Below are 15,525 nucleotides of genomic sequence, written 5' to 3'. Positions count from 1 at the left end.
CCATGAGGATGAAGACTACATCTCATTTTTATGCCCCATGCAATCCCCATCCATTGCAAAACTGATGTCTGTAGAACACCTGCTCCTGAAAGAAACACGCAATGTGGTTGCAAGGAGGGAGACATCCCCACGAGAATGTACTCATTGAGGAGAGGGGTTTTTGTCTGTCTGCTCACCACTTTACCCCACCACTGAGAACACAGCCTGGTCATAGTGGGTGATCAATAAACATACATCGAATAAAGAATTAATTAAGAGGAAGGTCATGGAAGTAATTCTGATGAGGCTTAATGTTTATGGCACACTTACTATGCACCAGATTCTGTGCAGATGGTGGACGCATGTGCAGAAATGTTTGTGTAGAAAATTGCCAACCCACCTCGTATGTTAAGATTTTAATTGAAACTCTGTTTACCTTTTCTTACTACAGAGAATACGTGGCAACAGGATACGGTTGTTGTTTGTTGTGACTGTTTGGTGCGTGATAGGTACTTTTTATTACTAAATTATATCAGTGAAGAAGGCCTGCTTATCTAAACTTCCATAACACCACCAGTAATTAATTTTTCTACATAAGGGTTCTTCAATAAGTTCTTAGAATTAGTAGAAATTTTGTACTTCACTAATAATCGGTATGAGGTTTTTCATTTTTGTTTTCTTTTGCGTCACATATGAATCATGTAACTTATCTATTTTTTTTGCCTTGGCTGCCAAGAAACACAGAATAATTAATGCTCAAAGCAAAATTAGTTAATAATCATGTATTTTATTAGTTAATAATCATATATTTTATTACCTCACACTGCTTTGTGATAGCAACATAGCAAAACATTTTTGGGGGTGGGGGAAAATAGCTAATTTTTTTTAGGAACGACACTTGCTCTTTTGTTAAGTTTTCAGTCAAAGTGCCTTTGGGTGCTTATATTTCTGAATATCTGTAGCCAAGACTAGTAACAGGTTTTTCATGTAGTTGGGTAGTTAGGAGAAGTGTATTTTCTACAATCCAATAAAATAATCTCTTGATATTTTAAAATGTTTGTTTTCAACTAAGTTCAAATATTGAAAAGCTTATACATTACCTAAGTACCTTAATGAAGTAAATTTATATTTTGGTGGTTGTATTGTTCATGTTTATTTATATACATACTGATTATAACTCAGACATTTTGATCATTATTTATTCTCAAGGACTACAAAGAGCTATGTGCATTTTTTATCTGGTGTGTTTTACAGAACTGTTCAGAAAACATTGTTCCCCGTGTTGTCCTACGCCCTTGTATGAATTCATTTTAGAATACATATCAGCAAAAAGTTGGTCATTATAAATAATGTAGATGTTAATTGTATCACCCATTATTCTTCGCTCTTGGTTACCATGAAACTCAGAGCTACCACCGATAAGCAGTAAGAATACCAACCAAGCCCCATAGCATTCTCAGATTCCTTTTCCTTCTCAAGGATTTTGATTTTATATTCTAACAGACTAATCATACAAGTGCATTTCTTATTCAACATCAAAGTCCTTTTATAAGTAGGTAAGGTATAAATGCATAACTATCCAGTAGCTCATTAGTTACTCTGTCACATTATTTAAAATGTAGTCTAATCCAGTAAAAGAGCCATCATGGTCCAATTACTCTATGGTGTCCATATAGGTTTCTGCAAGTTTGCTGTGCAAACATAGCTCGTGGAGTCCCATCATATTTTCATAGATGAGAAAGCCAAAGTCAGAGAAGCTGAGTGACATAGTCAGCTGATGGAGAAAATGCAGGGTGCAGGGCTAAAAACCAGTGAAGCAGTTTGTACAGCATTCTAGCCAACAGATTACTGAGCTACGTGTGCCTCCGTGAGCTTCCAAACCCAGCTGTGTTTTCTGCTTTCTGCATTACAAGCAGTAATAAAGATGGAGTAATTGTAAGTTAGTTAAAACCCTTCAAGATATTAAAGATGGAAGCTAAGTATACCAATTACAAACCCATCCTGTTTCTAAAGGAAATGAGGCAATGCTGATGACTATATATTAGATATGAAAATCGAAGCTGTGGAGAGGTTAAGCAGAGTTAAGTCTCAAAGGAAAACATTTTCAGTAGTCTGAGTAATAAACACATTTCATATGAGTTTAGCATAAATTAAAATTTAGCTATTTAAAGCAATGTATATGCATCCCTTAAAATGAATGCAGCTTAAGCAAGTGTAGCTCTGAGATGAAAGTTTTTAGGAAAAAATAAATTAATGACAACTATCAGGACACCTAGCAAATTCTTTCAGCGTGACACAAAGCACCCCAGTCCTTGCAACACGACGGCTGGTCCTACCTACTATACTCTCTCCTGAAAGGCTTTCATCAGGGGCAGGGAACACCCCAAGGATCTAAAATATGCTAGGACATGTGATGTACTTTCCTGCCTGGAAAAAAAAATATAGAGAAGCAGCCCTGCCTAATATCTCTAGCTCTCCTAACAGACTTTGAATTTAGTGGATACAGTTGAAGTCAGAGCAGACACAAGGAGCCAGAGGCACGGCCAAAGCCTTCGACATTGTTAGAATTCAGATTGATGCTCTAATAATCATATCACTCCGAAATAATTATTTCACAACCAAACATGAAATGTTAGGCAGAAAAATAATGGCTTCCACTAAACTTGGCATCATGAGCCTTACACCAGACTAACAACTGAAGAGCCCAATTCCAATTCATTTCTTAGGTTGCATTTTTTATGCTCCCGTTACCTGTGGCTTTGATGCATCATATACATGGCAGTAATCCAAAGATTCCTTGCTGCTGAGTGAAAGACACGTCGGTGCCTCCTGGAGGAGTTAAACTATTGTGCCTAAGCATTTTTCCTATGATATCTTCCTCTGTAGTAAGTTTCCTTTTAAAAAAAATAAGGCCTCATGGGTGCCTAGATTTTGTGAATCTACTACTAATTAAGTAGTCAAGCCATACATACATGAAATAAAGAACAATTTTACAATGATATTGAGCATAAGCTAGTGTGAAAGTATATATGTAGTTTGGATGAAGATAACATCCAAAATCCAAACCAAGATCACATCATTGTTGGTTGACCTAGGGAATGGAGTAAGTAGGTCTCAATTTGAATCTCAGAGCAAGTAAGATAATACTAAAATGAGTGTTAAGAACAGGAGGAGATATTTCATTAGTTCGGAGGAGTGGTGGCATCATAAACAAAGTAATAAAAGTGCCTGGCACGAGGAAAGCTATTACAGGGACCTCTCTATGTGGTTTGCCGACATGACTGGCAAAGAGTGATCTACAAAAACTAAAAGAAGAGTGCACAGTTGAACAACATCCTTGATGCTAGAATGCTAACACCAGTTTCGCAGGATTCTATTACTCTTACATAGTACATGTATTACATAAAAAGATTATCAGTGTACCTGTGTTTTTCCAAGAAATTATTCCCCCAAACACTTCCTAAGTATCTACTATACACTAAGTATGTTTTTGGCGCAGGAACAGGGAAAAAATATGTCTGTGCACAAGGAATTTATACCCCACTGGGAAATATATTATTAACTTTGAGCATGATAATGATGGTGATAACAGGAAAATATTTTTACTCAGTTATTTATTATAACATAAATTACAAAATACTACAGTTTTAGAGTAGGTCCTGTCCTAGTCATTCATTCATTCATTCATTCATTCATTTTTTATGCATGCAACATTTGTTAAATGCCACAATCAGGGTCATTATCAAAGATGTGGACTGAATTCAAGTTACTGTAATTCATTTTATATAAAGACATCAGTAGATACCAAAATGCCTACCAATATACCCAAAGGAAGTTCCATTCTCTGACATACCTATGATGCATTTTTGCAGAAGCTGTTGCCTCTGCCTACAATGTTCTCCCCATCCCTCTGTCCTTCCTGATTCAGTTCAAGTGTCACCTCTTCCATGAGGCCTCTCCTGACTCCTAAGGGAAGCATATTTTGTGCATTCCTCCATTTTAACTAAAGCACATTAAATTATAATGATTTGTCTCCCTCTCCCCCTACACACATGCTTAACTGCGAGTTTCTTAAGGGCATCTTTACTCATCTTTCCAACTTGGCAACTGAAACAAAGCTTTACATAAGAGGAGCTTAATAAATGTTCTTGAATGACTATCTTATAATAAATAAGTCTCAGGTGCATTCCATGTATTCAAAATAATATTCAAGTGCTAAGAGCTGGTTAAGGGTCCAGCTACACAGGTCTTATGTTCCTCCAAACATATCAAGCTCATTGCTGCCTTCCAGCCACTCTCTGGGATGCTCCCCCCTTAACTTCCCATTTCATACTGCTGGTTGTTCCTCTGTCACTTAGAGATAGCTTCAATTTCACCTTTTCGGAGAAAGCTCCCCGATCGCCCAATTTACAATAGCACCCATTACCGTATTTCATCACATCTTATTCTCACTTGCTGCATAGCTGGTTCACTCTCTGCTATCTGTGGTTTGTCTATTCTTCATGGCTCCCGGGCAGAATGTAAATTCCCGGAGTGCTAGTCTCTTGCTGGCCTTCTTAGTGAGTATTTCTGGTATCTAACACAGTCTATGAGATCACGCAAGCACTCAAAAATCCATTCAATTGAGTGATCAATAAATGAGAAATTTGTATCCTTCAGTCCGCAAGGGGCAAACTCTGGCTCCTGGGCTGCATCCCACTTGCTGGTGAGTTTTGTTTGGACTACTCCGTGTTTTGTTTTAATTTGAATGAGTTGTTAACTTTTCAAAATTAGAAGATTTCACATGTTTCAAAAACTTCAAAATTCAGGCTTCTTTTGAAGTAGCAGAAAAAGTGGAAATCCAGGGCCTGCAATCCCACCCGGACAGCCAGCAGAGGCAAGCAACGGTGGCTGCTTTGGAAGACGGTTATCACCAGATCGCCTCCACCTCGCCTGCCCCCAAATCACTGGTTCCCATGCCCAGATGGGCCCTGAAGGTGGTTTAATTTTAGTTCTGATTTCTTCCACTAACCGTCTCTCTGTGACCCATGCTCTACACCACACCCACGGAGCTCCTCCAAACCCGCCCTCACGGAGTGCTGCGGCTCCCGAGTCTGGGGCTTTGTCTTTAGAGATGAGTTAGCATCAGAACTTACCTTTAGATTGTTTCTGATGATAACATGAAAAAATCACATAATTAACTATAAAACCTAACTTCATCACACATTAGAAGACAATGTATGTGAGTGTTTAACAGACCTCAAGGTTATGAAAGAAAACTAGCATTAAAATATTTAAAAAGCAAATGAATCAGGGAGAAGCAGATATAATGATTAAGACTAAGGTTTGCAGACCTTAATTGAAATTCACTCGGAAAAAAATGAACCCCAACAGTATAGATAAACACATTTTTAAGTAATTCACAGAAGAAATAGCAATGACCAAGTAACATATTAAAAGATAGTCCACTTTATTAGTAATCCAAAATACATGACTTAAAATGAGATCTGATTTAATCTATAATTCATTAGTTCATTCAACAAACATTTGTTGAGGGGTTACAAATACTATTAGCTTGGTAAAGATTTTTTTTAATGGTAATAATTTTAGAATTCACTAAGATAAGTACATCACACACTGTGAAAAACAATTTTATAATATGCACTAATAACCATAAAATAGTTACTACCCTGCAACCTAGTAATTAAACTTTTTGGAATTCATCCTAGGAAAAGAATCTGTATATCAGGCAAAGATCAATATGATGAGGATATTAATCACAGCATGATTTATAATATCAAAAACATTAGAAAACTAAATGCCTAACAATGAGGAGTAATTCAATAAATTATGGTACATTCAAACAAGGAGCAATTATGCAGACATTAAAATTACATTTTCAAAGACCATTTAGTGACATGGGGAAATGTTTGTGAAAAATTTTCAAGCCCGTATTTTAAAAATAATTTCATGTAGCCAATTTATGTTTTTAATTTTAACATATTTTATTGATTATGCTATTACAGTTGTCCCATATTTCTGTCCCCTTTATTCCCCTCTGCCCTGTACCCCCCTCCCACCATCCTTCCCGCAACTTAGTTCATGTCCATGGGTCGTACGCGTAAGTTCTTTGGCTTCTCCATTTCCCATACTATTCTTAAGCTACCCCTATCTATTTTGTACCTACCATTTATGCTTCTTATTCCCTGTAGCTTTTCTCCCATTCTTCCTCCTCACCCTCCCCACTGATAACCTTCCATGTGATCTCCATTTCTGTGAATCTGTTCCTGTTCTAATTATTTGCTTAGTTCATTTTTGTTTTTGTTTTTTAGGTTCCAAATGAAAGAACAGATCAAAGCTCCAGAAAAAATACAACTAAGTGATGAAGAGATAGCCAACCTATCAGATACAGAGTTCAAAACACTGGTAATCAGGATGCTCACAAAAGTGGTTGAGTATGGTCGCAAAATAAAGGAAAAAGTAAAGACTATGAAAAGTGAAATGAGGAAAACGTACAGGGAACCAAGAGTGAGGGAAGGAAACCAGGACTCAAATCAATGGTTTGGAGCACAAGGAAGAAATAAATATTCTACCAGAACAGACTGAAGAAACAAGAATTCAAAAAAATTAGGAGAGGCTTAGGAACCTCCAGGACAACTTTAAACATTCCAACATCTGAATCATAGAGGTACCAGAAGGAGAAGAGGAAGAGCAAGAAATTGAAAACTTATTTGAAAACATAATGAAGGAGAACCTCCCTAATATGGCAAAGGAAATAGACTTTCATGTAGCCAATTTAAAGTGATCCATTCTTTCTTGCCTTATATGAGCAGGAGGTATTTTTGCTTTCCAATGGCTTGCTATCTAATAATTCTTCTCATCCTGTAAAACATATATTTCTCTACATACTTCTTAATTCTAGTACAATAGGTATGAAAACAGAGGATATCATATATTCATAGCAGCATTATTCACAGTAGCCAAGATATGAAATAATCTAACTGTCCATCAATGGATGAATGGATAAAGATATGTGACTAGATATAGATATAGATACAGATACAGAAGGAAAAAGACATGCAGGTTATGATTATTACAATAGCGTTATTAACTCTGTGTTTAATGTACTCACAACTATAAACCTACTTTTGCCATGCTCTGTTTGTGTGTGTGTGTACATTGGAATCTTACTCAGCCTTGAGCAAGAAGGAAATCCTGCTGTTTCTAACAACTTGGAGGAATCCTTGAGGGCATTATGTTAAGTGCAATAAATCAGACAGAGAAAGAAAAATACTGCATAATACAACTCACATATGATATCTAAAATTGTCAAACTCAGAGAAACAGGGCAGAGTGCTGGTTACCAGGCATTGGGAGGTGGAAGAAATGAGGAGATATTGGCCAAAGGGTCCAAACTTCTGGGTATAATATTTAAAAATTCTGGGGATGTTATGTACAGCCTAGTGATTGTGGCTAATGATAATATTCTGTGCAACTGAATGTTGCCAAGAGAGTACATTTTATGTGTTCTCATCACCACCAAGAAATGGTACTGGATGGAGTTGGTAGCTAATGTTATCGTGCTAGTCATTTTGCAATACATAAATGTATAAACTCAACACATCATACACCTTAAACTTATTCAGTGGTATGTGTCAATTATATCTCAATAAAGCTCATTCAAATTTCATTTAAATTTGAAATGAAATGGAATAGATTGAGTAGACTAGAGTAAAATGAAATAAAATAAAACAAAATAAAATAAAATAAAATAAAATGTCACAAGCAGGAAAACAAAAGTTGCTCCATGGGACCAATGAAACAAAGTACTGACAATGTTCTAGATTGTGGGCAGAGACTGCTGTGCAGAAATACAGGAATAAAGAGAAGAAAGAACAGGAAGGAAGCAGAATGTAAAAAGCTGAGACTAGAGCAGCATGTGGAGGACAAAAGGCCCAAAAGGATACACAGCTTCATTTTAAGGAAATTCTCTGCACGACACTATGGTATGGGAACTTAAGAAATTCCCTTTTTAAAGTATTTTTATAGTTTATGTAGATCAGATAAGACACTTACAAGAAGCATTATTTGTTTCTTGTAACACCGACCACAAGAAGGACCAAAAAGGATGTCACGGTAGGAAAAGCAGAACTACCTCACTACCATAAAAAGAATAACAACAAAAATTGAAAGTCTGAGGGTGCCAAAATAAACTGTCTGTGCAAAAGATGATTATAGTAAAACAAGGAGGAAGCTGAACCTTGGTTTTGGAATGACTGAACTGTGCTAAGGCAGAAACCAATCTGCGCGGTCATCAGCATGCAGGAGCCAAACAACCCCACAGTGACCCCGAAAACAGCGACACCTGGGCTCGGCCAAGCCCCTGGAGCACAGCTCCATGGCCTCTCTGGAGGCAAAACTTACAACAACTGTTGCTTTACATTTGCTTGTGCCTATTGAGTGGAAGCTGTTTGGACAACAGGATCATATGGAGCTCAGCAGTGGTGTTTGGCCTTTCAGGAAATGAAATACAGTACCCTGGCCTAGAGAAAGCCAAAGAGGTCACTTGTAGAAAGATCAAAAGAGCACAGGGGTTCTCTTCTATGAGTGAAAGCAATGTTTCATGAAAAACTGGTAGGAGGAGTCACCCCATAAAAATATATTTACGAAGTGGCGAGGTAACAGCTATCTGTGTCGCTGTAAGAAAACAAGCAGACAGTTGCTTACCTCTACATCATCAATTTTCAACGTTTTCATCTCGTGGCACACATTAACTGATTACTAAAATGCTGTGGCACGCCAAAAGTTACATTTTTTGCCAATCTGACAAAAATGGTATAATGTTGATTCATTCACACTGGATAGTATTGTTGTGTTAGCTGTTGTCCTTTTTTACTTCACAATCTATGGGAAAAGAGGTCAGTGACCCTGACTAAATGGTTAGGTATTGCATGTTCTAAAAATTCTTGCAACACACCGGTGGAAAATCGCTGCTCTACGCTGTCAGTTACATACAGTGTTCAATATATTTTGCCATGCCTGTCTCCCCAGTGAGTTGCTAGAAGGAACCCATATGGACTCTTATTTCATATTTATATTCTTACAATTTACTCACAAGCATTAAAGGAGTTAGCAATTCAGAATCCCTTTCCCTTATTCAGTCCGATAGTCTCCCTCTTCCTGAAGTCTGGCTTTATTTACCTACATCTACATTTTACCACCATGGCTCCACGCACTACTGCTTTTCCAACATTTTGGTTTTGGAAAATTATAAAATTCCATATATCCATTCAAGGCATTTTCACATCTCTTTATTTCAGTATGTTGTTCTTAACCTTTGTTCCTTTTTTACTACTGCCGAGTTCCCACTCCTCGGACAATTGCACTGTTGCCTTTTAATTAATCTGTTCTCTCCAAGCCTTCTCAGAAACTAAGATCCCTCAAAACCATTGACTTTTATGCTGTCTTTATTTTTAACTTCTTTCATATTTTCCACCATTACCTTTTGCCCTGTAACTAGCTCTTGCATTCATTATTCTCATTCTCCATTATTTTCAACATCCACCTTAGCCTATTTTTAAAATTTGTGTTCTCTGTCATACTTAATCTGCTTTAAACTGAGCTGACCTGCCAAAGGCTCTTCCTGCCTGTGACATTTTTGTTGTTACTCACATTATACTGGTAATGTAAGATTGCATTTTTCAGCATCACCCTTATGGACATGAGGTTATCTGCTCAACTTGTCCCAGCACTGACTCGGCTGGTCCGGTTGTTCATTTCCCTCTTAAAAGCTACATGATCCAGTCTTTTTCATGAAGCTGCTCACTCATACACAGGGGACAGCAAAACTAGCTTTCAGCCAGGAACACATGGGTGGCTACATTCCCTAATTCCTTCTTCTAAAATTTGTTACTGCTCACTCCGCCACAACACCACAGCTTCTGAAGTAACTCCTTACCTACATATACACGGCTGTGTCACCACATGTCTGTATTTGTTATAGTAGCCAGTATGACTTCCCTATCAGCCTGTGATTCTTTTCTTTCTAGTCACGTTCAATCTCTAGTCTTTCCTTTTCTAGCTTGACACAGTTCCTGTCACCTGATTTCTCTTTTTCTCTAAAGCTGCATCTTCTCTACATCTTAAACCTCTGTGTTCTACTTCCTTCAACTTGTCCTTCATCTTAACTTTTAGTTCCTCAATACCTACAATTCCTTTTGGTCTTTCTAGCTATAATCCATCTGCTCTTATCTTTTTACTGTCTCATATATGTATTTTGCTATATTATGAGAGACCTAAAAAGCTTCTCAATCATGAAACTATTACAAAACAATAGAAATTTTTTGTTAATATCTTTTAGAATTTCATTGTAAATGTAAGCATATAGTAAAGGAAGTAAATTAATCACTTATAAAGTTCTTATAAAGGGTAAAAGACAAAAGTAGTAAAAATGACTATGATTACAGAATTGGTTAAGGGATATACAAGATAATAATATGTAAAATGTGATGTGAAAAATATAAAATGTGGGGAGTTAGGAAATGTTGAACTTTACACTGGGATCAAATTTAAGTTGTTATCAACTTAAAATAGGTTCTTATGAATATAAGTTGTTATATACAAGCCTCATAATAATCATAAAGCAAAGCCTATAGTAAATACACAAAAAATAAAGAGAAAGGAATAGGCATGCCACAAGAGAAAGTCATCAAAATGAAAAGAAAGAGAGCAAGAGAAGAAGGGAATAGAGAGGAACTACAAAAAATCCACAAAATAATTAATAGAATGCAAAATGCACATTCCTATCAATAACTACTTTAAATGTAAGTGGACTGAATTCTCCAATCAAAAGAGACAGAGTAAATGAATGGATAAAAAACAAAAACAAGACCATCTATATGTTGCAAACAAAAGACTCACTTCAGATGTAAGGACATACATAGACTGAAAGTGAAGGGATGCAAAGGAAAACCAGAGAAAGCTGGAGTAGCAATATTTGTATCAGACAAAATACACTTTGAAATGGAGACTGTAATAAGACCCCGAATAGCCACAGCAATCTTAAGAGAGAAGAAAATTTGGAGCAATCATGCTACATGTTATCAGACAATTTTACAAGGCTGTAGTAATCAAAATAGCATGGTACCAGCATGAAATATACAGATCAATGGAACAGAATAAAGAGTCCAGAAACATACCCACACCTTTATAGCCAATTCATATTTGACAAAGGAGGCAGAAACATACAATGGGGTAAAGATAGTCTATTCAATAAATGGTGTTGGGCAAATTAGACTGATACATGCAAAAAAATAAAACTAGACCACCATAGACAAAATAAACTCAACATGGATTAAAGACTTAAATGCTAGACTTGAAAACATAAATATCCTAAAAGAAAACACCGGCAGTAAAATCTCAGACATTTCTCCTAGCAATATTTTTTCTGATATTTCTTCTCAGATAAGGGAAACAATAGAAAAAAATTAAAAATGAGACTACATCAAAGTAAAAAGTTTTTTCACAGGAAAAAATTAAAAACCATCAACAAAATGAAAAGAACCCATTGAATGGGATAACATATTCACCAATGATACATCTGAAAGGGGGTTAATATCTAAAGTTTATAAAACTTTAACTTATAAAACTCAACACCAAAAAAATAAACAATCCAATTAAAAAATAGACAAAGGCCCTGAAGAGACACTTTTTTAAAGAGGACACACAGATGGCCAATAGACATATGAAAAGATGCTCAATGTCTCTAATCATTAGAGAAATGCAAACAAAAACCATAATGAGATATCATTTCACATCTGTCAGAATGACCACCATCAATACATGAACAAACAAGTGTTGGTGAGGATGTAGAGAAAAGGGAACACTTGTGCACTGTGGGTGGGAATACAGATTGGTGCAGCCACTGTGGAAAGAAGTATGGAGTTTCCTCAAAAAAATTAAAAATGAAACTGCCTTATGACTCAGCAATTCTACTTCTGGGAATATGTCCAAGGAAACCCCAAACATTGATTTGAAAGAATATATGAACCCCTATGTTCACTGCAGCATTATTTACAATAGCCAAGATTTGGAGGCAGCCCAAGTACCCATTAGTAGATGAGTAGATAAAAATGCCATGGTACATTTACACAATGGAATACTACTCCAATAAAATAGAAAGAAATCTTACCTTTGCAACAGCATGGAGGGACCTAGAGAGTACTATGCTAAATGCAATGACAGTCAGAGAAATACAGGTACCATATGATTTCACTTATATGTGGAATCTAGTGAACTAAACTACAGAGATTCATAGATATAGAGAGTAGACTGACAGCTGTCAGAGAGGAGGGGGGCTGGAGGCCTGGGTTAAAAAGGCGAAGGGATTAAGCAAAGGGGGAAAAAAAAACAAAACTCAGACACAGACAACAGGATGGTGATTACCAGAGGGAAAGAGGAACTTTCTCTTACCGAGAAAGAGATAGAAGAGTATGAATGAGGTATAAATGGTGATGGAAGGAGACTTGTCTTTGGGTGGTGAACAAACAATACAATATACAGATGATGTATCATAGAATTGTACATTTGAAACCTATGTGATTTTATTAACCAATATCACCCTAATATAGTCAATAAAAATTAAACAAACAACAAGATATAACATTTAAAAACATTTAGGTACCAAGATAGGATCACTTAAATATATAAAGCAGATACTAACAGACCTAATAGGGATCATAGACAGCAATACAGTAACAGTAGAGTGCTTTAATACTCTAATTACATATATGTATAGATAATCTGGACAGAAAACCATAAGGAAACACTAGCCTTAAATGATCCCAGATGGAGTAACAGATATTTATTGTAGAATATTGCATCCAAAAGCAACAAAATTCACATTTTTCTCAAGTACACATAGAACATTTTCCAAGATAGATCTTATGTTCAACCACAAAATAAGTCTGAATAAATTGAAGAGGACTGAAATTTTATCAAGCATCTTTTCTGACCATAGTATATGAAACTAGAAATTAGTTACATAAAGAAAACATACTATACACAATAATTAACTAAAAATGGATTAGACTTAAATATAAGACCTGAGCACATAAAACTACTAGAGGAAAACAAGTGATAAGCTGCTTTGACATAGGTCTTGGTGAGGACTTTTTGAATCTGCCACCAAAAGCAAAATCAAACAAGTGAGACTACATTAAACTAAAAACTTTCTTCTGCACATCAAAGGAAACCACCACCAGAAGTTAAAGGCAACCTACTGAATGGGAGAAGATATTTACAAATCTTATACTGAAAAGGGGTTAATATCAAAAATATGTAAAGAACACATGCAAATCAAAAGCCCCAAAACCTAATAATCCACTTAAAACTGGGCAGAAGATCTAAATAGACATTTTTCTAAAGAAGACAGACAAATGGCCAACAAGTACATAAAGAGATTCTTACATCATAAATCATCAAGGAAATGCAAATCAAAACAATGAGATATCATTTCACACCTGTTAGAATGACTATTATCAAAAAGGAAGAAATAACAAGCGTTGGCAAGGAAGTGGAGAAAGAGAACACTCACGCACTCCTAGAGGGCATGTAATTGGTGCAGCCACTATGGAAAACAATGTTAGTTCCTTAAATAATTCAGAATAGAACTACCACATGATCCAACAATTTCACTTCTGGGTATTTATTCAAAGAAGACAAAAACACTAATATTAAAACATGTGCATCCTCATGTTCATTGCAATATTATTACAATAGCCAAGATATGGAAACAATTTAAGTATCCATCCATGGATACATGCCTAAAGACATATACACACACACACACACGGAAATATTATTCACCAATAAAAAATGAAATCTTGCCATCTGCAACAACACTGATGAAACTCTAGAGCACTATGCTAAATGAAAAAGAGAAAAGACAAATACTGTATGATCTCTCATGCATGTGTGTGTGTGTGTGTGTGTGTGTATACCCAAGTTCACAGATACAAAGAACAGACAGGTTACCAGGGGCAGGAACTGGGTAAGTTGTTTTCATTTCATTTACAATTAAATAATTTGAATTAAAGAAATATATTTTAGAATTTGAGTCATCTGAATATTCTGTAAAAATTATATTTAAGTTTGCACACATTAGGCAGCTACACAAAGGATAGAGAAGGGCCAGAAGTGTCTAAAGAGCAATCTTCTAACACCTTAAACTCATACAATGCTGAACGCCAATGATATTTTGATAAAACTGTAAAAATTAAAAAAAATTAAATCGACCAAGAATCTTACCTTATAGTTATTAGTATTTGTTAAATTAAGTGAAAAGATGTACAGGAAGGCAGGAAAAGGAAGAGATTGTCAATGGGAGAAAACGATGAGAGAGAAAAATTGGGGAAGTCTACAAAGCTCGGACCTTATTCATAAAAAAAGAGAGAGCTACTATAAACAATTGGCATATATACATATCAAACTTTTAACTATTTTTCTATTTTTTAACTTCTTTTTTTTATGTTGTTCAAGTACAGTTGTCTCCATTTCCCCCCCACCCCTCCCACCCCAGTCATCCCCACTTCCTACCCTTGATCCTACCCCTCTTTGGCTTTGTCCGTGTGTCCTTCACAGATGTTCCTGAAAGCCCTTCCCCTTTTCCCTCCATTATCCCCTCCGACCTTCCCTCTGGATACTGTCAGTTTGTTCTTAATTTCAATGTCTCTGGTTATATTTACACAGTAGAAAAATTTTAAATAAACTTGCATTAGAAGATAAAATTAGAAATTATGTATTAGAAGTAGATCTTCATATTAATAGAATTAAGTTTATCAAGTAATAGTTATCAATCACCTGTTTTTAAGTTGTTATCAAGTGGAAATTGTTCCTGCAAAAGAACTTATAAGTTAGCCTAATATTTGTTAGAATTCCAATAGAAACCAATGAGAAGCATGCCTCCCTGTAATTCAAAGAGTCCAGAAGCCCTACACAAGGTTTGTCCTGATTAGACCTAAATGTACCCCCTCCTTTATACTCTCTGGCTTCTCAGTAGCCTCTCATCCTCTCTCCTTAAAGACCTCCACTCATTGCCAGCGTTTATCTACTCCTCAGGATTTGACACAGGACTCCCTCTTGGACCAGTGGTTTTTGGTGTCAGGTAGTGTGTGTGTGTGTGTGTGTGTGTGTGTGTGTGTGTGTGTGTGAGAGAGAGAGAGAGAGAGAGAGAGAGAGAGAGAGAGAGCCCTTAGCATAGCCCTGGGGGCAGAGTCAGGCATTCTGGGAGCTTTTCCCCCTACTTAGCCCAGGGCAAGGGTGGGGAGGGTAAGTGCTGAGTAAATGAAGGAACCAGAACTTGAAAATATGATGACATGCCATGACACAAGACATACTTGATAAGATTAGCAAAATTATATAAAGATATAAAACGTGATACCTGATGGGCCAAAATATAGATGTTGTGCCCAACGTCTTTTGGAGAAACACCGTCGTCTCCACCCTCATCACTGCTCTGATCGCATTCCAGTCCTTGGTTATAAGCGTTCTTCATCACATCCACCTATC

The 15,525-nt window shown here is 36.4% G+C and overlaps 1 protein-coding gene across 1 annotated transcript in view; it reads right to left on the bottom strand.

Annotated features, from left to right (window-relative positions):
• The window catches only part of ITPR2 (inositol 1,4,5-trisphosphate receptor type 2), a 431,766-nt gene that overhangs the window by 115,813 nt on the left and 300,428 nt on the right, over positions 1 to 15,525 (bottom strand). The window contains exon 45 of the mRNA XM_053921707.2: positions 15,398 to 15,520. Within this exon, the coding sequence (XP_053777682.1) occupies positions 15,398 to 15,520 (123 nt within the window). The remainder of the gene's footprint in view (positions 1 to 15,397; positions 15,521 to 15,525) is intronic.

Source organism: Desmodus rotundus, chromosome 3, assembly GCF_022682495.2.
Source record: "Desmodus rotundus isolate HL8 chromosome 3, HLdesRot8A.1, whole genome shotgun sequence".
NCBI lineage: Eukaryota > Metazoa > Chordata > Mammalia > Chiroptera > Phyllostomidae > Desmodus > Desmodus rotundus.
This window is presented reverse-complemented; position numbering and strand designations above follow the sequence as displayed.